Source organism: Rhinopithecus roxellana, chromosome 12 (assembly GCF_007565055.1).
Source record: "Rhinopithecus roxellana isolate Shanxi Qingling chromosome 12, ASM756505v1, whole genome shotgun sequence".
Taxonomy (NCBI): Eukaryota; Metazoa; Chordata; class Mammalia; order Primates; family Cercopithecidae; genus Rhinopithecus; species Rhinopithecus roxellana.
This window is the reverse complement of record NC_044560.1, coordinates 123,256,686-123,280,215: the sequence shown is the minus strand read 5'-3', so window position 1 is coordinate 123,280,215 and position 23,530 is coordinate 123,256,686. Positions and strand designations below refer to the sequence as shown.

Sequence of the window (23,530 nt, the reverse complement as noted above, 5' to 3'; positions counted from 1 at the left end):
ACTCTGTTGTTGCCCAGGCTGGAGTTCAGTGGCACGATGTCAACTCACTACAACCTCTGTCTCCTGGGTTCAAGCAATTCCTCTGCTTCAGCCTCCCGAGTAGCTGGGATTACAGGCACGTGCCACCACGCCTGGCTAATTTTTGTATTTTTAGCAGAGACAGGGTTTCATCATGTTGGGTAGGTTGGTCTCGAACTCCTGACCTCAAATGATCTGCCCACCTCAGCCTCCCAAAGTGTTGGGATTATAGGCATTAGCCACCACGCCTGGCCTATTTTATTTATTTATTTTTACCAAGACTGAGTCTCACTCTGTTACCCAGGCTGGAGTGCAGTGGCGCGATCTCAGCTCACTGCAACCTCTGCCTCCTGGGTTCAAGCAATTCTCCTGCCTCAGCCTCCTGAGTAGCTGGGACTACAGGTGCCTGCCACCATGCCTGGCAAATTTTTTTTATATTTTTAGTAGAGCCAGGGTTTCGCCATGTTGGCCAGGCTAGTCTCGAGCTCCTAACCTCAGTGATCCACCCGCCTCGGCCTCTCAAAGTGCTGGGATTACAGGTGTGAGCCACTGCGCCTGGCCTGATTTATACTTTTAAAAGATCATTCCAGCTACTGTGTGGAGAATGGATTAGAGGGCAGCCAGGGTTGAAAGAGGGGAGCCCAGAAGGGAAGTCACTGAAGCATCCAGATGAGGGAGGTGGCTTGGACTAGAGCGTGGTCGTGGAGATGAAACACAGTGGCCACGTACTAGCCTCAGTGACCACTTCCCCTCCCCTCGGCAGCATTTGGCCCCGTCTATCCTGTCCCCAAGCCCTAATCACAGGAGGAATAGATGTGTTTGTGTCAATGTCCACGTCCCCAGAAGCCCAGGCTTGACTCAAGTTAGCTGAGGTCTGGACATGGCCATGCTGAGGCTCCAAGGGCTGAATCAATGAACCAGTGAAGGCACCAAACTCAGTGCTTCCCCTGCTGCCCTGTGCTAGCCACAGAAGACAGAGACATAGCAATGGGGTCCCTGCCATCAAGGAAAGCCGGTGTGGTAAGGCAGGCAGACACACCCCCCAATGCCCATCACACAGGGCAGACTGGGAAGAAACAGCCCATATACTCCAGGGCCCAGAGACAGGAGGAAAGGCCTCCTGGAGCGAGAAGAATCTGAGCCAGGTCTCAAAGCATGGAAAGCAGAGGAACAGAAACAGCTTTCTAGGCAGGGAAAGGAGCAGAGGAAGGAAGGAGACCAAGTGCAGTGTCCAGCAGAGCAGGGTTTAGTGTAGGTGAGAGAGGAGGGGCAGGGCTGAAGTGCTGGGGGATATAAGCTTGCACCCCTCCTGTGGGCGATGGGCACCAGGGGAGGTTGTGGAGCAGGAGACTGGCATGGCTGGAGCCTGGGTCTGCATGGTCAAGCCATCCCTGCTTTCAACACGATGACGCCCAGAAACCACACAGACGAGGAGCTGTTTCTTGACTGTTAGTTGGGCCTTGGCCCATGTCATACCCACAGGCTGCCACATGGGGGTGGAGGGATCAGGACAGAAGAGGGGACCAGAGCAGGGACGGAGGTCCAGACTCAGGGAGTTGGCGCTTCTTGCAGGGGGTTGGGGGAGAGGACACGGAAGCCTCTGCCCCATGCAGGACATTTCCTTGCTGTGGCAGCAAGGCAGCTGTGCCCTGACTAGGCTGGGCTGCAGAGAGTGTGAGTCTCAAGTCCTCCAGAGCCAGAGTCATCAGGATGACTGCTTTTCAGGGGTCATCAGTCGCTCCACCTCCCGCATGAACCGCAGACACAACTCTTCCTGCCAGGGCAGAGCCACGCACTGCACGGCCACGGGCAGCCCCACACTCTTCTTCATGCCCTATAGGGGACACAGGCATCAGGATAGGGTTAGCGAGGCAGGACTCCCCACTCCCAGGCCCAGGAAGCACCCCAGCTAGAGAGAGGCCACAAAGCAGGGCCAGGCCACAGTCCTTCAGGTCTTGTTTAAGAACGGCTGGCAAACCCGCAGTACTAGTACTGTTTCCTCCACAGTGGCCAGAGTCAGGGTGGGGAGTGAGTTCAGCTGAGGGGCAGGACAGTCCTCACCTTCTGCAGCACCTTGTCCCAGATATCCCCAAAGTAGCCCCTGTAATGTTCCATCTGGGCCTCGTCCTCAGCAGTCACCGTGGTGACAGGCACCACCCCTGCAGGGAAGTCCAGGCAGTTGTAGAGCATAGTGTAGCTGACGGCCCCTGGAACACAACACAAGCAGCTGCAGCAGGCCCCAGGAATCTCAGTGCCAGCTCTAGGCCTGAGTCAAACCTCGTATGAAATGGCACCCTGTGTCTACAGCCTGGGAGAGAAAGGCTGTCTCCCAGGACTGAGGTCTGAGTGACAAAGCCCAGGAATTCAGACTTCAGGGCCAGGCTGGACATCCCACTGATGCTTGCCCCATGCCTTTGCCCATGTACTTTCCCCACTGGGAATGTTGTTTCTGCTTTCTTTTCCTTTTTCTTTTTTGAGACAGAGTCTCACTCTGTCACCCAGGCTGGAGCGCAGTGGTGTGATCATAACTCACTGCAGCCTCAACCTCCTGGGCTCAAGCAATCCTCCCGCCTCAACCCCCTTGAGTAGCCAGGACTACAGGAACATGCAACCACAACCAGCTTATCTTTCTATTTTTTGTAGCAACAGAGGCCTCACTATGTTGCCTGGACTGCTCTTGAGCTCCTGGGCTCAAGTGATCCTGCAGCCTCAGCCTCCCAAAGTGCTGGGATTATAGGTGTGAGCCACCGCGCCTGGCCCCTATTTTCTTGATTTATGTAAATCCCACCTGGACTTCAAACCACCACCTCCCCAAACTAGATTCTGTAATTCAAGGTCCCCAACTTGAATAGTGCTGATGACAGAAAAATCAAACCCTGCCAGGGCATCCCACATGACTCCCATGTCTCCAGCCAGCCAGACTGTGGGCCCCCGCGAGGGCAGGGTCCTCCCGGAGGGCTCCTCTTCTTCCATTTCCTGGCAGCCCTGCAGGGCACATGGCCAGATTCATAGAAGGGACAGGCAGGGTGTCGGGCCTCACCTGGGGCCTTGCCTGGGGCATTCAAGTCCAGAGCAGGGCCCAGCATGGGGGTCAGCAGCACATCCAGGTCCAGCGCCCTCCACTGGGCAATCACAGTTTTGCGGTACACCTGTGGGAGACACAGCACACGGGGTGAAAGCACGCAGACCTGGCCTACCCCAGGCTCTCTAACTCAGAGACTGTGGCTAGGGTGGCTCTGGCCCCAGCACCTGCCCCTGAATCTGAAAGGAGCCACAGTGGGACACAGGTGCTCCAGGCAGGCAGTGCTACTTCTCAGAGGGCATCGGTCGTTCCGCCTCCAGGATGAATTGTGGACATGCCTCTTCCTGCTGGGGCGAAGCCACACACAGGCAGCTCCAGAGGGGCAAAAAGGCGGCCAGGACAGGAGCCCTGGGCTGACCCAGCCTTAAAGGATGGGCATCTGGGCAAGTAAGGGTCAGAGAGCTGGGCCCGAGTGGTGGTCCAGGGAGTGGAACGGGGACGACAGGCCAGTCTAGGAGCCCCGTGGGGGCAGTGGGTGCCCTGTCCAACTCCACCCTCCCCCCCGGCACCCTGCTCCAGTCCAGAGGCTCTGGTCTCACCTCAATCTCATGCTGCAGTTCCCAGAGTTTTCCAGCCGACCTGGGCAGAAGGAGTGTGGTCACCAGCCATCATGGTCACAGCCATGGAGATCAGCGACATCAGACCCCTACTACCAACCCTCCAGATCTCACCCCTCTGTGGCCCCTTCACAACCCCATGGGAGCTGAGAGGGAAGTTCAAACCCCTACTGTCTGGATGAGAAAATCAGGCCCCAGAGGGGCACAGGCTGTCACTTGGTGACTCCACAGCAGAGCCAGGACTAGCCCAGGCCTGATTCCTCGCTACCCTCAGGACATAGGAGAGGCCATAGATGCCGCCAGTCCTGAAGCCTGGTGGTGAGGGAAGGAGTGAGTCCACGGGATGTCAGAGCCTGAAACGGGGCAGTTTACACCCTGCTTTTCCAGCCCAAGCCACTAAGAGGCAAGTAGGACCTGGCAGAGCTCAGGTCAGCTCAGATCTCTAACAGCAGCATCTCTCCCAGGTGCCCTACCACCGGCCCAGGCCAACCCCCACTTCCTGGTCCTTTCCACCCACACCCCAGCCAGGTCAACCTCCTCTCCTCCAACTCCCCCATCCTCTTGTCCCCCTCAGGCCTTTGTTCTCCAGCCAGAACTGGACCTTGCCGAGACAACTTCAAAGTCCCACCTGAAGGCCACAAAAGTTGCCCCCCTGCCTGGGCCACTTCCAGCCTCAGAGGCTACTTCCCTCAAGTCCTTTCCTGTCAGAAACTACCCAGACCCAGACTCGGGTCAGGACAGGCAGGGGCAGCAGCTGGGCACAGAAGAACCCTCACCGAGACTTCATGTTGCTGAGGAAAGCTGACAGCCTTGGGAGCTGCACAGGACAGACGCAGGGTCGGTGACTCCGCTCTGGCCCACGGCAGGTGTCAACCTTCTTCAGGTCAAGCCACTGGGGACCTGTCCCTCCATACCTCCCCCCAGGGCCCAGGTCAGCCCCCCTTTCAGCATGCAGGTTGGCTGAAGATTGCAGGGGACAGGGGAGGATAGCCGTCTGGGTGGGGACTGGAGGGAAGAGGAGGCCATGCCTGCCCAGACCAAGAGAGGCTGAGGAAGGCCATGGGGGATCATGTGATAGGAGGCCCTAGGTTCCCCCCAGTCATCCTAGCCCCTCCACTCCTTGTGCCCTCACCAGAGGCTTCACCAGGAAGGCCAGCAGTCCTTTAAGCCACTGGGGAAGCTTCAGAATTGAGACCAGGTCCCCCAGGCAAGAGTCCACGAAATCACCTTTGCTGGGAAACAAAAGGCTGGGTCCAGGCACTCCCATCCCCGCATCCTTCCCAGCTTGCTCACCCGGCCCACAGCAATCCCGTTCTCTATGCAGGGATACTATCCACCTCCTCCTCACCAGATTCGGCTCCCTCCTTCCAAACATGCCGTTTGTTTCTACTGATCCTTTGGGATGCCTGGGCTCCAACGCACATCCACGGGAGCTCCCCAAGGCAGGACTCAGGGTATCCCTCTCCAGCAAACCCAGCTCAGAGCTCTAAGAACTGAGGGCAACGTCTCCCTGATGAGGCTTCCCTGAGGGTACCTCCCCTTTGACATGGAGGCCAGCCCGGAGGCACAGGTGTGGCAATCCAGGGTGGGATGCCCATGAAGCATGGCTCTGAGGCTATCTCTGGCTCAAGACCTCAGGGAAAGGTCTCAGGTAGCTGATCCTGGGGACTCATTCCCAGGGCCAGAGTGAGGATTGACCCCTTCCACTGATGCCTGGACCACACTTGGCTGCTAGGGGAAGGAAAGGAACTTGACAGGCTGGGCCCTTGACTGAGTGAAGCTGCAGGGCTAAGTTCTCCATCGGTGAAGTGGAGGAAGGAGGACTGTGTTCTGAAGGGTTCCAGTCCATCCAGCAGAGGTATATCACCAGGAGGGGCCTTCACAGGCCTGTCCCCTGCCCCTGACAACCTCTAAGGACTAAAAACAGCACTGGGGAACCAAATTCCCTAAAAATGAGCTCTGCAAAGTCCCTTAAAAGGAGCCTGGTCCAACTCACCCACTTTACAGGAGAGAAAGCTGAGGTCCTGCTCAAAAGGAAGACTTGGCTCAAGTCAGACAGAGCCCAGAGTCACCCAAGTCCAAGCCCCCACCCTCCTGCCTGGATCTTGCCCTTGCCCCAAATCTTTCCCAAACAGTGAGGCAACCTCCTGCCCACCTCCTACCTCACAACAAGCTCAGATCAAGGATAGGCCACAGATACTCAACCCAGCCTCCTCCCCTCGGGCTGGCACCCTGGCAAGGGATCTCCAGGGTCAATGTGCCCAGCTGGAGGGACAGCGAGGTCCCTGCCCAGAGTGATCAGGCCTTTGTTGGATTCAGCTAAGGCCCATCCAGGCATCACCACACCCTGCTGCTCCCCCTGGGTCTGCCTACTTTTCTGATCCCACCAAGACCCCAAAGCCCACTATCACTCACAAGTTCTGTAGGAAGGTGTGGCCACCGTCACTGAAGAGCCCACCTGTTGACAGGGTCTCCAGAGCATGGGGTATGTTGCTTGGCAAGAAGGGAACCAGCTGCAGGGATTGAGGGGTGTAAAGCCTCCTGACCTAACCACTGGCTCCATGATCCCCATGCTATCTGGGTGGCCCTGAGGATGGACTGGACCAACTCTGCCCACATGACAGCTCTCACTAGAGCCACAAAGGCAGCCTTACTGATCCAAGAAAACTCACTGTGGAATGCACAGCATGAGAGAAGTCTGGAGCCACACATGAAGTTGTATAAATGACCAGACCAAAACCCATGGCCCTGGGAGCCTCTGGACAGCTGTGCACCACTGCCTACAGCTGAAGAGCCTCCCCGCATGCAGTGCTCACACATCACACAGCACAGGGCTGAAGTTCTCCCTTAATCACTCACTCCAATACTCTTGATCAGCCCTCTATATACTTGTCCCACAGGGCCACAGTTCACCCTGATGACAGTACCATCAGAGTGCCAGGATGCCAGGGATGGAGTAGTCATGGGTACCAGGAAGGCTTCCCAGGAGGAGAGGAGATGCCAGTATTTCTAGGACCCTGCAGTCATACCGTGTGCCCCGCAGCCTCAAGGCTCTGTTTGGTCTCCAGGACAGCCCGCTTCATGGCCGGGGTGGGCATGGTATAGTTGTCAGTCTCATAGTACCCCACACGCAGGGGCTGAGAGCTGGTGTAGATCTAGAGGGAAAACACAGGGGATAGGGGCAGGTCAGGAGAAGACAGCCCTAGGCAGGAGCCCTAGAGATCAGAGAAACTACTCAGCCCCAGACACAGCTGCGAGGCTGCAGTCAGCGAGGCCAGCCCCTTTTGCATCTGACCCTTTCATAAAACACCTTCACAGTGACTCAGGTGGGCAGAGCAAGAATAAGGATTCCTACTGGTCACATGAGGAAACTGAGGCTTGAGGTCTCAATAGGGAGATTAGGTGGGACTGGGACTTGTCCAAAGCTACCCAATGCAGAGTGACAAGACAGGTCTGGAATGCAGGCATCCTGTCTTCTGTGCTGAGGTTCTCCACCACCTGTCCTGGCTCTCATGATAAACTGTTCCAGACTTCCAGACAGGGACCTCATCTCCTCCTCTCCTCTGAGGAAGGACTTCACAGCTGCCTATCGCCGTGGGTTCGGTTAGACTATCTCCCTCTGCCTGAGGAGGGGGAGTTCACCCTACCAGCCCAGATCTGCCCTGTTGCCCCACTCCCAAGAAACACCAAGGCCCAATCTCTTTCCTGTCCACAAACCCTCAACCTTTCCAAAGCAACCTTGGCTGGGGAGAGGGCAAGAGGTCTGTACAAGATAGACAATCGCTGGACTGCTGAAAAATGGGGCTTACGTTACACAGCTTACTGTCTACATTAATGTGACTTCACTCTTCCTCTGTCTACACCAATCTAACTTTACAGCTCCTGAACACTCTGGTGGAGTGGGCACAGAGGATGACCTAGGGCCCAGCACCTGCCTCACTGGGGACATCTGGCCCCAGCCTCAACCTGGCTGTTTCTGGCCTTCAACCCCAACAGAGAGAAAGAGAGAGAGAGAGAGTACCAGGACCAGGGCACAACCAGAACACTCAAGAGAGCAAAATACTGGTCTCAGATGCCCTGCAGTAGGGGATGAGCTGGGAGAAAGATGACCACTGGCCACTCCCCCACCTCCTCCAAATAACACACATAAGCACAAATAACCTTCCAATTCATTCCAGAAACACCCATCAACTCTTCAACAGGAAGCATCAGTTGACACCTCTCGCCTCAAAATCCACACCCTGCTATGCCCACCAGTCCTTAACATGGGCAATCATATGATGACCCCAACCCAATCTTAACCAACCCCTATGTTGAAAGATCTACCTTAAACCAGACTTCAAAATCTCAGCAGATCTCCTCACACTTCCTGCCCTCTGAGATGCTACTAAGGCTTTGCAAGACAGTGCTGCCTCACCACAGAAAGCAACAAGCCCAGCCTATCTCAGCAACAGGCTGTTGTGGTGGTATTCTGGGGAGCAGCACGCCTGCTGCCTGCAGATCCCAGCTCACGCAGCCTACCTCTGGCAAGAACGGGCTACATGAGCTGGGGTCTGCAGGCAGCGTGGCGTGCTGCTCGCCAAAATGTGGACAGGAATACTGTTAGAAAGGCCGCTGTTTGCTGAAGGTCAGCGGGCTGGGAAGTGATTCCTGCATCCCTGGTGCCAGCAGCAGAGGCTGGGTGCCTTTGAAAGCCTGTGGATTTCCAAATGCAGGCAAGGGCTCCATCTGGTGGCCGTCTGTGGAGGAGCAACCCGCCCTGGCCTCAGAGCCCTGGGGCACGGTTCTCGGGAGACAGGGCCTCCGAGGCCTGGGGTGGCTGTCTAGGTGCAGCAGTCCACACCCATGCCCACCCAGCCCTGCTCACCTCTTCCCTGAAGGGCAAGGGAGGCACAGTGGGGTCCAAGCGGAACATGTCCTCGCACAGCAGGGCTCGCAGGCACAGCGCCAGGCTCTCCACGTCCCGGGCCATGGGGCCCACGGAGGGGCGCACTGAGGCAGAGAAGGAGGGAAGTAAGCAGACAAGGAGGGAGGAATCCAGACTTAGAGCAGCCTGGGGGCCAGACACTGCCCTGCCACCTGAGAAGCATGGGCGCAAGCGGGTCAGGCCGACCCCCACCCTCCTAGGGGAGAGCACCATGGACCTCACCTGCCTCCTGTCCATAGACACAGCCCTTCAGGCCACTCTTGCTGGATAAGAAACATAAGATGCTGGAAACGGGAAACGGCCACCCGCCGCCATCCCCACAGCCACAGAACAGCTCTGAACACTCACCGCTTTGGAAACTAGGACCCATGCCCAGCCAGTGGTACTGTAATGCTTCCTCCCAGCAAAACCCCGGACACCGAATCCCCGCCTGGAGCCCAGAGAGGTTGGAAGCTAGGCCAAGGTCACACAGCGAGGGGCCCAGAAGCGCCCTCCACCCACCCTACCTGAGGCGGTTCCCCGTGGGCTTGAGGCCGCAGATGCCGCAGAAGGAGGAGGGGAAGCGGATGCTGCCTCCCATATCAGTGCCTAAGCCCAGGGGGGAGCCTCCAGACCCGATGAGGGCCCCTTCACCCCCTGAGGAGCCCCCTGGGCTTTTGGAGGACTTCCATGGGTTCACGGTCTGGCCAAAGAGGGGGTTACTGCAGTCATAGCTGGAGGAGGCAAGAACGGGTCAGCCCATGTCATGCTGGGACCGGTGCCCCTGCCCCGCCCTGCCCCAAGACCTAACCTGAACATGGACTGGGGCACATTGGTGTGCACGAAGGGCATGGCACCCTGCAGCTTCAGCACATGCACCACCACACTGTCGCACTCCGCCGGCGCCCCTTCGTTCAGGCTCAAGCCCAGCGTGGAGTCCTGGCCCTGGGAGGAGGGATGGGCACCAAAAGGGACGTGACCTGTGAGTCAGAGCCTGTGGGCAGCCCAGGGCCCACTCTAACAGCTGTCACACAGGGCAAGACAGGCATACCAGTGTCCCCTCGCAAGGCCTTTGGACATGGTACCTCCTCTGAGGGCCCAAAATGATCCAAGATACAAAGCAGGCTGGCAGGAATGGAGGCGACAATGGAGGCCTGGCGCTGAGGCAGAGCATACCTTGTAGGTGAAGCACTCCTTGAGGCTCACAGGGACGCCATAGAGCAGGCCCTGCCTTGGGGCCTGGGACAGCTGAGTCTCACAGTCAGCCAGATAGGAGGTCACACAGTTGGTCCCTTTGTTCACCTCCCAGGCCTGAGGAAGGGGAAGTAGACATAAGGTAAAAGGAGGCTGGCCTTTTAAAAACATTGTGGTGAAATATACATCATGTAGAACTGGCCTTTTAAAGTATACCCAGGGAGAGGGGAACCAGCAACATGGCCCAGAGCCTGGGGCACAGAGGATGATCGAGGGCCCGGCATCTGCCTCACTGGGGACATTTGGCCCAGGCCTCATCCTGGCTGTCTCTGGCCTTCAACCAGGACCAGGGCACAACCAGGACACTCAAGGGAGCAAGATACTGGCCTCAGATGCCCCCCAGGCAGGGGGTGAGCTGGGAGGAAAATGATCACTGGCCACTCCCCCACCTCCTCCAAGCCACATCTCTGCCCAGTAAGGCAGACAGAAACCAGATAGGGGCAGCCCCCATCAGTGGTCGCACCGAAGGGCAGCCACAGAGCAGGGCTAGACCAGACTCCTGCCTCCCGGAGCCCAGCACTCTCTCCTCTACCCCATGCCTTCCCCACATGTAGCCCAGTCAAACCTCCCCTTACCCAGGAACTCTTGAATTTGATAATCAAGTCACATGGAGTAGGAACTTGACAAAAGGGAAGAACATGCTAATAGCAGAAATCTGCCTAGAATGCTCAAACCGCACCACACAGGGTCCTACAGAAGGAAAGTTGAGGGCGGAGTGAGATGCAGCTTTCAGTAAATACTCCTACTCCTGGGGGTCATCTGGGGGAAACAGCGTGGGCTGTGTTGCCATATTTGGGCATGTGCAAAATCTGTCCCTGGGGTACCCGAGGCAGGAACAGAGAAGGCCAATCTAACCAGATTGACTAGATTAACTAGGAAGGGCAGGAGCCTTTTCAGGGACATTGACAGGGAAGAAGCAAGACCATCTGCTGAGACTGTGTATGTGCCCCGTCTCAGTGACACCAGCCCAGCACGCTCTCGCTCCCTCAGCTGCAGCCCCCACAGCATTGTCACATACACTGCACCCAGACAATTCACCTGCCTAGGGGTCACACACGCCCTTTCAAGAAATCATGCAGGCCACACTCACAAAGCACAATTTGTCTCTCCCTCTTTCCTCCCTCCCTCCCTTTCTTTTCAAACATATTTCTTGAGCATTTATTATGTGAAATGCAACATGTTGAGCACTAAGGTTCGAAGACAAATGAGATAAGCTCTGTCCACAAAGATCCCACATGGGAAAGAGATAGAGAAGACAAGCCTGACATTGTGATGAGAAATGTGCTATTAGAATGAGAGCAGGCCTGGAAGAGGAAACCCTACCTCAGGTGGCGAATGGAAGACGGTGCCTCCTGCTCTGAGCCCTGAAGGCTCAGCCAGGGGAGCCCATGGCACGGAGAGGGGCAAAGAAGAGGGAAACAGCCTTCCAGGTAAAGGAGCCCCACCCAAGCCAGTGCAGAGCTGCTGACACCCCAAGCTCCAGAAGGCCTTGGCCAGAGGTGATGCCACACACAGAGGAGGAGTACAAGAGATGGCCTGAAGAGCTGGGGACACAAAAGGGCACTGACCAGGAGGATGGTGCTTGGGAATGGAGGGAGATGGTGGTGGCAAGCCAGGGTGGCCAAAGGGGATGGATATAGGAGAGGGCTGGGTAAAAGAACAGGGCAGGCGCGGTGGCTCTCGCCTGTAATCCCAGCACTTTCAGAGGATCACCTGAGATCGGGAGTTCCAGACCAGCCCGGCCAAATAAAAATACAAAAATTAGCCAGGCATGGGGGTGCATGTCTGTAATCCCAGCTACTCGGGAGGCTGAGGCATGAGAATCACTTGAATCCGGGAGATGGAGGTTGTAGTGAGCCAAGAACATGCCACTGCACTCCAGCCTGGGTGACAGAGCGAGACTCCCATCTCAAAAAAAAAGAAAGGGCCGGGCATGGTGGCTCACACCTGTAATCCCAGCACTTTAGGAGGCCGAGGCGGGTGGATCACCTGAGGTCAGGAGTTCGAGACCAGCCTGATCAACATGGTGAAACCCCGTCTCTACTAAATACAAAAAATTAGTTGGGGGCAGGGCACAGTGGCTCACAGCTATAACCCCAGCACTTTCGAAGGCCAAGGCAGGTGGATCACTGGAGGTCAGGAGTTCCAGACCATCCTGACCAACATGGTGAAATCCTGCCTGTACTAAAAATACAAAAATTAGCTGGGTTGGTGGCGGGTGCCTGTACTCCCAGCTACTCGGGAGGCTGAGGCAGAAGAATCACTTGAACCCGGGAGGTGGAGGCTGCAGTGAGCCGAGATCGCACCACTGCATTCCAGCCTCAGCAACAGAGCGAGACTCCATCTCAAAAAAAAAAAAAAAAAGTTTTAATTAGCCTGGTGTAGTGGCCCAAGCCTGTAATCCCAGCTACTTGCGAGGCTGAGGCAGGAGAATCGCTTGAACCCAGGCAGTAGAGGTTGCAGTGCTCCAAGATTGCGCCATTGAACTCCAGCCTGAGCAACAAGAGCGAAACTCCCTCTCAAAAAAAAAAAAAGGGGGACAGACCAGAGACTTGTTGACCAATGGGGTGGAGGTGGGAGGGAGAGGGAAGTCTGGGCTAAAAGCCAGGTTACTAGCTAAGACAGCATGCTCAGTGTCTCACACACACACATACATACACACACACACACGCTCTGGCTCCTTCCTTCCCTGGCAGTCCCTGGCACTGTAGGTCCCACCATGGCACCCAGCAGGACTAACTCCCAGGCCAGGTTTTCTCACGAACTCCAGGCCAAGTTTTCTCCACAGCCTGTGCAGAGAGTGGGAGGGGAAAGGGAGGGGCTGGCCTTGGCTGGCCTTACCTTTCCCACATAGGTGAAGAGCACGGCCTCAGGGGAGAGCTCTCTATTGTGTAACTTCTGCACCAGCTGAGGCAGGGGCAGGGCTAGCAGCGCCTCTGAGTCCAGGTCTGGGTTCTGTGGGGGACAAACTCGGATCAGTCCCCTACTCGCCGAAGTCTCATGAGCCTGCAGCAGACACCAGTGGCCCATGCCCCAGCAGCTCTGGCACGGCCCAGCCTGAGCAGGCCCTGGCTTGCCATCCCTAGAGAATGTAGCTCTATCTCCTCCAGAGGCCTGTTGAAGTGGTGCCCAGCGAGCCGACCTGCCCAGGTATTTTTTTTTCCCCCTTAGAGACAGGGTCTGGCTGTGTTGCCCAGGCTAGACTCGAACTCCTGGGCTCAAGCAATCCTCTCACTGCAGCCTCCCCAGTAGCTGGAACTACAGGCACATACTACTGTGCCTAGCTCCAGACTGATGATTAAACCACTACAAATATACACCAGCAGTGGCTGCCTTCTGTGTGCCAAGCACCACGCTGATGTCATCCATGTTTTGATTAAGTCTTACTGCCATTCCCATTGCACAGATAAACTGAGGCTCAGAGACAGGTGCCTTCTTGCCCGCCAGCCATCCACCTGCACCTGACCCCATGCCATCCCCACACCCACAGAGCAGCTCTGAACACTGCCCAGGGGGTTGCCAACCTCTAGCAGGGAAGGGCAAAAACAAGAAGACCCCATGTTGGGAGGCTGGGTCTGTGACTGAAGGCCACACCCCAAAAGGGAGGGTTTCCACATTCATTCCACAGATGTGTGTTAGGCACCTGCTCCGTACCCAGCACCACACTAGGCTGAGGTTCAGCCATGAACAAGAAGGCATGTCCAAGTGAGCTCACACAGGGCAGGGGCTGGGTGAGCAGATGACAGGCAAACAGATGAGGTTTTAGACAATGAGAAATAAAGACAATAAAACAGAGTGTGGTGAGTGAGTGGCACATGGGAAGGATGGAGAGGGAGGAGCTCTCCATAGGAGGAGATACATTTGGACAAACACAGGCAGACCTCTGTCTGCCAGGCCTCGAGGGCTCCCAGAGTCTCTGGGGCCAGCCTGACTGCAAACACCCATCCAGTTCCTCCTTCCTCCTTCCCCAGGGCATTGGGTTTGTTTTTGTTTGTTTCAATAATTTATGTATTTTTTCGAGATAGAGTCTTGCTCCGTCACCCAGGCTGGAGTGCAGTGGTGTGATTTTGGTTCACTGCAACCTCCGCCTCCTGGATTCAACCAATTCTCCTGCCTCAGCCTCCAAGTAGCACCTGCCACTATGCCTGGCTAATTTTTTGTATTTTTAATAGAGACGGGGTTTAGCCATGTTGGCCAGGCTGGTCTCAAACTCCTGACCTCAAGTGATCTGCCCCCACCTTGGCCTCCCCAAGTGCTGGGATTACAGGTGTGAGCCACCGCTCCCAGCCTCTCCTCAAGGGTATTGGGTTAGTGAGTAAACACTGAGTTGGCCAGGCAGGCTCATTCCTGTAATCCCAGCACTTTGGGAGGCCGAGGGGGATGGATCACTTGAGGTCAGGAGTTCAAGACCAGCCTGGCCAACGTGATGAAACTCCGCATGTCTACTAAAAATACAAAAATTAGCTGGGCGTGGTGGTGCACACTTGTAATCCCACCTACTCGGAAGGCTGAGGCAGGAGAATCGCTTGAACCCGAGAGGCGGAGGTTGCAGTGAGCCGAGATCACGCCACTGCACTCCAGCCTGGATGGCAAGAGTGAAACTCAGTCTCAAAAAAATAAAAATAAAAAATAAAAAACACTGAGTCACAGCCACCATATCTCACCCCACCCTCCCCTGCTCTTGTCAAGGTCACCAGAGACTTCCTTGTTGCTAAACTCAACAGATACTTGCCTCTTTATCTTACTCCATGTCACTGAGACCTTCGAAAGTACTAAGGCCACACGCCTGCTCTCTTCAATTCTTCCTGGACATGGAGACACTACACTCTCCTGGTTTCCCTCCTGCTTCTCTGCTACTGCTTCTGTCACTCATTTATGTAGTGAGTCAACAAACATGTTCCAGAAATCTACTGTACGGCAAGGACCAGTTTCGGGGCTATGCATCTAGAGGTAACCAAGACAGACATGGTCCCTGCTTTCAGAGACTACATTCAAGAAAATAAACAAATTAAATAATAGATAGATCATGCATGATACATGGGAGACAGCAGAGAAATGGAGTGCTGTGACAAAAATGACAGAGCACTGACTTAGGGTGGGCAGGCCTAGCTGAAGAAGCCACATTTCAGCTGTGATTTGAAGGATAAGAAGATGCCAGATGTGGGGAGAGACGGAGCTCTGGGTACCTTCTCTTTCCTCTCTGATTCTGGGAGAGGGCCTCCCCTCCTCCTGCTTCCACTCCTCCCACCCCCCAAGCCCTGCTTCTACTCCTCCCCTCCCCCTACTCTCCCTCCTCCCCTGGCCTGCTTCCCCTCCTCCCCTCCCTACTTCCCCTCCTTCCCTCCCCCATTTCCCTTCCTCCCCTCCCCTCTTACCCTCCTCCTCTACCCTGGCTTCCATTCCTCCCCTATGCACCTCTGACTCCAGGCTCTCCACCCATCCCATATCCCCCAGATCCCCCACCCAGCCTGAGGCAATGGAGCCCAAACCAGCTCACTGGGCTATTCCTGTCACCTGTCCACCTTCCCTGTCCTTCCTCTAAGCTCATCACCTGCCCAACTTTCAACCTTCTCCTCCTTGTGTATCCTGTACCCTGTACTCAGGGGAGGCCACGCCATTCATCTAGGTGTTCAGGAAAGGAAACAGGTGTCCTTCTGGCTCCTCCCTTTCACCCCCACCTGCATCCAGTCACCAAGCTAAGTAGCTCTGAAAAATGGTCACCTCTCCATCCCCTCTACCAAGGCCCTCACCAGACCTCAGACTCATCCTTATCTCCTGGGTCACACGGGGCCACCCAACTGCTGCCCTGCCCAGGTCCTGCCCCTCCAGCCCACACTTCCCTCAATGGCCAGACAGTGCAAAACCCAACCAGGCCTTGCCTCTCCCCTTCAAATCCCCATCTCATCACACCACAGGCTCCACAGCATATTCCAGGAGGTGCTTCCAAGCTGTGTTCCTCTCAGACTCCTGTGCACCTCTCCCCACCCAGGGACCACTGCCCCCTCCCACCCCCACACCCCAGAGCCTGGCACCCGCCCTCTTCAAGCACATGCCACAGCCTCTGCCCCTGATGTCCTCAGTATCAGGAGCACGTCTCTGAATTCATTGAACTGATACAACACTTATTTTGGATTTTTTTTCTAACACAGGGAGCTACAATGAAGAAAAAAATGGGTTCAAGATTTCTCCCCAAACACACCAGATAATCCTCTTGATATATTTTTTAAAGGTATACAAAATGAAAAGTGAGCACTTCCTCCACCCCTGGTTCCCCTTGCACAGTCCCTCCTCTATAAAGGAAAACTATAATTAACAGTTTCTGGTGTAATCTTACAGGAAAAGAAAATATTTATGAAAAACCCATCATGTCAACAGTTGTCTATATATATATATATTCCTTTTTGCACAAAGGAATCATACTATACACACAGTACTGCATCTTGCCTTTCCCATCTCACAATGAAAATTAAATTTTTGCTTTATTTTTGTTTTCATATAAATATAGGTTCACTGTGTTTTTTAAAATGCCTAAGAGTATGGAGAAGGATGTCGAAATCAGCAGAGCATTCACCACCCTGGGATAATTGCCAGCCGACAGACAGTCCGGTCACCATCTCCCCGGACCTCCTCACTGCAAGGTGCCCACAGAGTCCCTGTGCATGGCAGCTAGCACCTATCAACATGCTCCCCTCCGTGCTCAGCACACATTTTCATTCTTTCCTATGTTCTTCCCTGTTGACAGTTAATGACACAGTTGCTAACAGCTATTTTTAAATCTTCAACTAGTGTCAGGCAGCTGAGACATTTTCTCCTAGACACCAAAGTAAGTCTGCACCTCCAGGAGGCCAATCGGTGAACATGTGGAAACCTGATTTTGTGGAGAATGCAGGGAAGTATAGTATACAGGTAACGTCTAAACCTGTGGCCACCTGCATGCACAATTTTTCAAGAGAGGGATACTCTACCGATCACTTAGGGGGCATTGCCCCTCCTCCATCTGTGTTGTTTTCTCCTTCTGAACCACAGTGCCAGCGGGATTGATAAGCGGGTTGTAAGAGATGTGGGAAAAACCATTCAGGGTAAAACAAAAGTGCATGTACAAAGGCATAAGGGCATAAATAGGTGTTCTGTGATGTCTCTCCCAGCTATACTATTCTATTGATGGTGGTCCTTCTCTTCAGTCTAGAAAAAGATATCAAAACTTAGTCAGGGGACAGGGTGGGGAAAAAAATGGGTCAACAGAATTACCAGAAACACACTTTTCTCTAGAGTTGCCCAAGAGTTTAGAGAGAGGTGAACTATTTTGTGAAAATTCAGGTGTTTAGGTACCCCCTCATCCAGCTGTGTCCTCCTTGGACACAGCTAAGAATCCGGGAGTGGTGGCTCATACATGTAATTCCACCACTTTGGGAGGCCAAGGCAGGCAGATCACCTGAGGTCAGGAGTTTGAGACCAGCCTGGCCAACATGGTGAAACCCTGTCTCTACTAAAAATGCAAAAATTAGCTGGATGTGGTGGCAGGGACCTGTAGTCCCAGCTACCCAAGGAGGCTGAGGCAGGAGAATCACTTGAACCCAGGAGGCAGAGCTTGCAGTGAGCCGAGATTGCACCAGTGCACTCCAGCCTGGGCAACAAAGTGAGAATCCATCTCAAAAAAAAAAAAAAGAGTTCAAGACCCGCTTGGCCAACGTGACGAAACCATTTGTACTAAAACTACAGAAATTAGCCAGGCATTGGCCAGGCACAGTGGCTCATGCCTGTAATTCCAGCACTTTGGGAGGCTGAGGCGGGTGGATCCTGAGGTCAGGAGTTCGAGACCAGCCATGGCCAACATGGTGAAGCTCCGTCTCTACTAAAACTACAAAAATTAGCCAGCCATGGTGGCAGACACCTGTAATCCCAGCTACTCGGGAGGCTGAGGCAGAAGAATCGCTTGAACCTGGGAGGTGGAGGTTGCAGTGAGCCGAGATTGCACCATTGCACTCCAGCCTGGGCGACAGAGCAAGACTCCGTCTCAAAAAACAAAAAAACAAAATACAAAAAACAAAATAAAAAATCTTACTCCTCCTTCAAAGCCTACAAAGCTATTGTCAATCAGGACCCCGCCCCTTTGCTGATTACTCAAAACCACAATCATTGGAAACCCAAAAGGTAATTTTCCACTTCTCCTCCTGAAAGAGCCAAGTTTCAGAGCCAAAATTTTTGTCCTGGAATAATCTGCTCATAAAAATAATGAAGAGCAGTTGCTCCAGAGGAAAACCATACAGATGCTGCTGTTTGGAGTTGAAGTGCAGGAAGACCCATCCTACTACCATCCCACACCCCTGCTAACCAGGTGGATTCCTTGCAACCAGGAGGTGAGTTCTGCAGACAAACACTGTGAGCCTATCCCTGCCAGTGCTGCCCACGCCACTCTTGGAGCTGGCAGAACTTAGCTGGCTGCACAGAGCCAGGGATAAACAGGAGGATCTCTAAGGAGGGCCTCCAGAGCCCAGCCAGAGAGGGCAACTAGACAGTGAAGAACCTGTGCTTGTGTAGGGGAGATAGCCAATTTGGGTTGACCACCAGGGCCCTCCCACTCTGGAAGGAAGAAACCCTAAAAATGGACTGATGGTGGACTTTGCAGCCAGCTTGGTGAGTGGAGGCTAGAACCAGATATATTTTTTACCTTTTTTTTTTTTTTTTTTTTTGAGACGGAGTCTCGCTCTGTCACCCAGGCTGAAGTGCAGTGGCCCGATCTCAGCTCACTGCAAGCTCCGCCTCCCGGGTTTACGCCATTCTCCTGCCTCAGCCTCCCGGGTAGCTGGGACTACAGGCGCCTGCCACCTCGCCTGGCTAGTTTTTTGTATTTTTTAGTAGAGACGGGGTTTCACCGTGTTCGCCAGGATGGCCTCGATCTCCTGACCTCGTGATCCACCCGTCTCGGCCTCCCAAAGTGCTGGGATTACAGGCTTGAGCCACTGCGCCCGGCCTTATTTTTTTTTTTTTTATTTTTATTTTTGAGACGGAGTCTCGCTCTGTCGCCCAGGCTGGAGTGCAGTGGCCGGTTCTCAACTCACTGCAAGCTCCGCCTCCCGGGTTTACGCCATTCTCCTGCCTCAGCCTCCCGAGTAGCTGGGACTACAGGCGCCCGCCACCTCGCCCGGCTAGTTTTTTGTATTTTTTAGTAGAGACGGGGGTTTCACCGTGTTAGCCAGGATGGTCTCGATCTCCTGACCTCGTGATCCGCCCGTCTCGGCCTCCCAAAGTGCTGGGATTACAGGCTTGAGCCACCGCGCCCGGCCTTATTTTTTTATCTTACTAAATAAATATGAGATATCTTTGCCCCAGGGATGGTTTGGAGTAAATTCATACATTACAGCCAGCCAAAACCGCAACACGTGTGGGGAAAAGAAAGAGATCACACTGTTTCTGTGTCTATGTAAAAAGAAGTAGACATTAAAAACTCCATTTTGTTCTGTACTAAGAGAAATTCTTCTGCCTTGAGACGCTCTTAATCTGTAACCCTAGCCCCAACCCTGTGTTCGCAGAAATATGTGCTGTGTTGACTCAAGGTTTAATGGATTTAGGGCTGTGCAGGACGTGCTTTGTTAAAAATGTGTTTGCAGCCGGGCGCGGTGGCTCAAGCCTGTAATCCCAGCACTTTGGGAGGCTGAGACGGGCGGATCACGAGGTCAGGAGATCGAGACCATCCTGGCTAACACGGTGAAACCCCGTCTCTACTAAAAAAAATACAAAAAACTAGCTGGGCGAGGTGGCGGGCGCCTGTAGTCCCAGCTACTCGGGAGGCTGAGGCAGGAGAATGGCGTAAACCCGGGAGGTGGAGCTTGCAGTGAGCTGAGATCCGGCCACCGCACTCCAGCCCGGGTGACAGAGCAAGACTCCGTCTCAAAAAAAAAAAAAAAAAAAAATGTGTTTGCAGGCAGTACGCTTGGTAAAAGTCATTGCCATTCTCCAATCTCGAGTACCCCAGGGTACAATGCTCTGCGGAAGGCCGCAGGGACCTCTGCCCAAGAAAGCCTGGGTATTGTCCAAGGTTTATCCCCACTGAGACAGCCTGAGATACGGCCTCGTGGGAAGGGAAAGACCTGACCATACCCCAGCCCGACACCCATAAAAGGTCTGTGCTGAGGAGGATTAGTGAAAGAGGAAGGCCTCTTTGCAGTTGAGATAAGAGGAAGGCATCTGTCTCCTGCTCGGCCCTGGGAATGGAATGTCTGGGTGTAAAACCCAATCATACGTTCTATTTACTGAGATAGGAGAAAACCGCCTTATGGCTGGAAGTGAGACATACTGGCAGCAATACTGCTCTTTACTGCACTGAGATGCTTGTGTAAAGTCAAGCATAAATCTGGCCTACATGCACATCAAGGCACAGAACCTTTCCTTAAACTTATTTATGACACAGAGTCCTTTGCTCACATGTTTTCCTGCTGACCCTCTCCCCACCATTACCCTATAGTCCTGCCACATCCCCCTCACCGAGATGGTAGAGATAGTGATCAATAAATACTGAGGGAACTCAGAGACCAGTGCTGGCGCGGGTCCTCCGTGTGCTGAGCGCCAGTCCCCTGGGCCCTCTGTTCTTTCTCTATACTTTGTCTTTGTGTCTTATTTCTTTACTCAGTCTCTCGTCCCACCTGAAGAGAAATACCCACAGGTGTGGAGGGGCTGGCCCCCTTCAACATGCAAGGCTACACCCTGGGCTGGCATGCCCATGCCCGTGCCTTCCTCATATCTCTCTCCTGTTCCTCTCCATGAAAGTGTGGCTGAAGAGTGCAGCCAGGCACCTAGGTTCTAGTTCCAGCTCTGCCCCAACTCAAAAATCACTTGCAGAACATCTGCTGAACACAATTTTCTGTGACTCTTTCTGTCTCCCACCCAGGCACACCCTCCTGAATCCTGCAGTTCCCAACCTGGAAAGCCGTCCCACCTGTCAGGTCCCACAGACACAGCAAGCCCACCCTCTCTTAGCACATAAGAACACTTCCCAGAGTTCAGCATGTTGGCTTTAACTGGGGTCTGTGCTTCACACACCCGGAGGAAAAGCCCCTCTTCAAGCCACGTCTTCCAAACCCTCAGCCAGGCCCTTCCACGCCCCCAAACCCACATACTGAGGTGATCCAGAGGCAGCGCAGGGAGAAGAAAAGTTTGTTGACAGACCACCCAGAGAGGGCTGGAACTGAACCTGCTCATGGAAAGGGCTTGCCAGGGGTTGGACACCACAGGCCGGCAGCAGGAGCCAGAGCGACTTCCCTTCTAGCCTGGCTTTGCCAAGATCTCCCTGTGCACTTGGCAGGTTTCTTTCCGGCTCCCTCTTAGGATCCAAATGCACAAATCAAGAAGCTTGAAAACTCGGCCGGGCGCGGTGGCTCACGCCTATAGTCCCAACACTTTGGGAGGCCGAGGCAGGTGTATCAACTGAGGTCAGGCATTCCAGACCAGACTGGCCAACATGGCGAAACCCAGTCTCTACTAAAAATGCAAAAATTAGCCGGGCATAGTGGCGGGCCCCTGTAATCCCAGCTACTGGGGATGCTGAGGCAGGAGAATCGCTTGAACCCGGGAGGCAGAAGTTGCAGTGAGCCGAGATCGCGCCACTGCACTCTTACCTGGGAGTCCGAGCGAGACTCCGTCTCAAAAAACAAAAAACAAAAAACCTCTAAGCTCTCCAGATTCCCTTGGCCATTACACTCTGCGATTCCAAAGTCTTCAACCCCTAGCATCCTACTGGTTGTCACGCTTGCGTTTTCGCATTCCAATAGGCAGTAATCTTGAGATTCTTTGGCACAAAGCAAAACTCCTCTTTGACCCAGTGAGGGGAAGGCCTTCCACGAGCTGCCTTGACACTATCGTTTCCTTTCCTCCCCCTGGCTCTACCTGGCTTAGAAAGTGCGGAATATCTTAGGGCGAGGAGAGATTCTGGAAAGCTACACATCTGCTCTGCCCGCCTGCCCCCCTGTCCCTCCGCTGGTCTGGCGGCTGAAAGTGCCGCTGCGTGTACCCTCAGGCCGCGCCCACCCCACCACTCTCAGGCAGTCACCTGGAGCCGGAAGCGCTGCGCCGCCTTGTCCATGTTCTCCAGGCTCGCTCGCTGCCTCTGTCGCGCCCGGGCCACCGCGCCCCGCGCTGTCCGGCGCCCGGACCAACGTAGGGCCACGGCCGCCGCCACGAAGCAGCAGGCCAGGGCGACCCCGGAGGCGCCAGGCAACGCGGCCCACAGCTCGTACTGCACCATGATCCCCGTAGCCTGCTGCTGCCTAAGACGACAGTTGAAGCCGCCGCACGCGCGGCCCGCCAGCTCCGCAGCAAAACCCGGACTGGATCCGCCGGGATCCCACGCCCGCCTGCGCGGGAGGGGCGGCGGAGCGCGCCAGAGCCCAGCTGCTGTCAGAGGCGGCCCGCCTGGCATGGCCCCCAGCGACGTCCCGCTCCCGGCCAAGCCGAGTAGGCGGGTCAGGAAGGGCTACTGTTTCGCGTGGGCGACCTCCCAAGTTTGAGTTTAGCCCCGGTTGGGCGCCACAGCCCTGGCCCGGCCTCTGCCCCGAGCACCCCAGAACCCCAAATGCTCAAGACTGCGCCCCAGCCGGAGCCCCCTGCCAGACACGCCAGCTGTTAGATATGAGTTCTAAATTTCTCTTCAAAAAAAAAGAATCAATATGTCAGTATGTTCAATTGTTTGCCTTCTTTTTTTTTTTGTTTGTTGTTGTTGTGTTGTTGTTGTTGTTGTTGTTGTTGTTGTTGTTTTAAGAGGGAGTCTCGGCCGGGCGCGGTGGCTCAAGCCTGTAATCCCAGCACTTTGGGAGGCCGAGACGGGCAGATCACGAGGTCAGGAGATCGAGACCATCCTGGCTAACACTGTGAAACCCCGTCTCTACTAAAAAATACAAAAAACTAGCCGGGCGAGGTGGCGGGCGCCTGTAGTCCCAGCTACTCGGGAGGCTGAGGCAGGAGAATGGCGTGAACCCGGGAGGCGGAGCTTGCAGTGAGCTGAGATCCGGCCACTGCACTCCAGCCCCAGCGACAGAGTGAGACTCCGTCTCAAAAAAAAAAAAAAAAAAAAAAAAGAGGGAGTCTCCCTCTGTAGCCCAGGCTGGAGTGCAGTGGCAAGATCTCAGCTCACTGCAAGCTCCGCCTCCCGGGTTCACGCCATTCTCCTGCCTCAGCCTTCCGAGTAGCTGGGATTACAGGCGCCCACCACCATGCCTGGCTAATTTTTGTATTTTTAGTAGAGACGGGTTTCACTGTGTTAGCCAGGATGGTCTGGATCTCCTGACCTCGTGATCCCCCCGCCTCGGCCTCCCAAAGTGCTGGGATTACAGGCATGAGCCACCGCACCCGGCCTGTCTTCTACTTTTAAACTTAACTTCCTCATAAAGCAACGTTTTTCGATTACCTGCTCTTCCCTGACTCATTCTCCACCCTGACTCATTCTGATTTCCTGCTCTGTAACCATTTTTCCCGCCAAACCACTCACCCTGTCACTCTCTTTAAATTAGCCAATCGGAATTAGTTTAGCCTATAGATCTAACCCTAGCCAACAGGGGAAGGACACAGCAGCAGCAGTCACGTGGGTCAGGCATAAGAACCCCCCTTCCCTGCCCTTGTCCAGGTGTGTGCTCACCATTGCTCCATCTGTGAGAGCGCACCCTTCTATAGAAGTAAATTGCCTTGCTGAGAAGAAAAAAAAAAAAGAAAATGTTATATTCTAGT

General features: G+C 54.5%; 1 protein-coding gene across 1 annotated transcript; it reads right to left on the bottom strand.

Moving 5' to 3' along the window:
• Positions 1-1,451: 1,451 nt before the first annotated feature.
• Positions 1,452-22,195, bottom strand: FAAH (fatty acid amide hydrolase). Its single transcript, XM_010363025.2, has 15 exons — positions 21,861-22,195; positions 12,659-12,772; positions 9,740-9,874; positions 9,375-9,508; positions 9,091-9,297; positions 8,807-8,847; positions 8,525-8,649; positions 6,687-6,812; positions 6,073-6,170; positions 4,790-4,889; positions 4,434-4,474; positions 3,640-3,679; positions 3,059-3,167; positions 2,080-2,225; positions 1,452-1,852 (listed from the first exon to the last, which is right to left on the bottom strand). Exons 1-15 carry the CDS (start codon positions 22,053-22,055, stop codon positions 1,724-1,726), a joined length of 1,740 nt encoding a protein of 579 aa, XP_010361327.1. The 5' UTR covers positions 22,056-22,195; the 3' UTR covers positions 1,452-1,723.
• Positions 22,196-23,530: the final 1,335 nt, after the last annotated feature.

Bases quoted from the DNA above. Each gene is read 5' to 3' on its own strand.
- FAAH (XM_010363025.2), bottom strand. From the start codon at position 22,055: ATGGTGCAGTACGAGCTGTGGGCCGCGTTGCCTGGCGCCTCCGGGGTC. The intron at 3,168-3,639 runs GTGAGACCAGAG...TGTCTCCCACAG, and splicing joins AACTGCAGCATGAGATTGAG to GTGTACCGCAAAACTGTGAT. The intron at 1,853-2,079 runs GTGAGGACTGTC...TGTCCCCTATAG, and splicing joins GGGACAAGGTGCTGCAGAAG to GGCATGAAGAAGAGTGTGGG.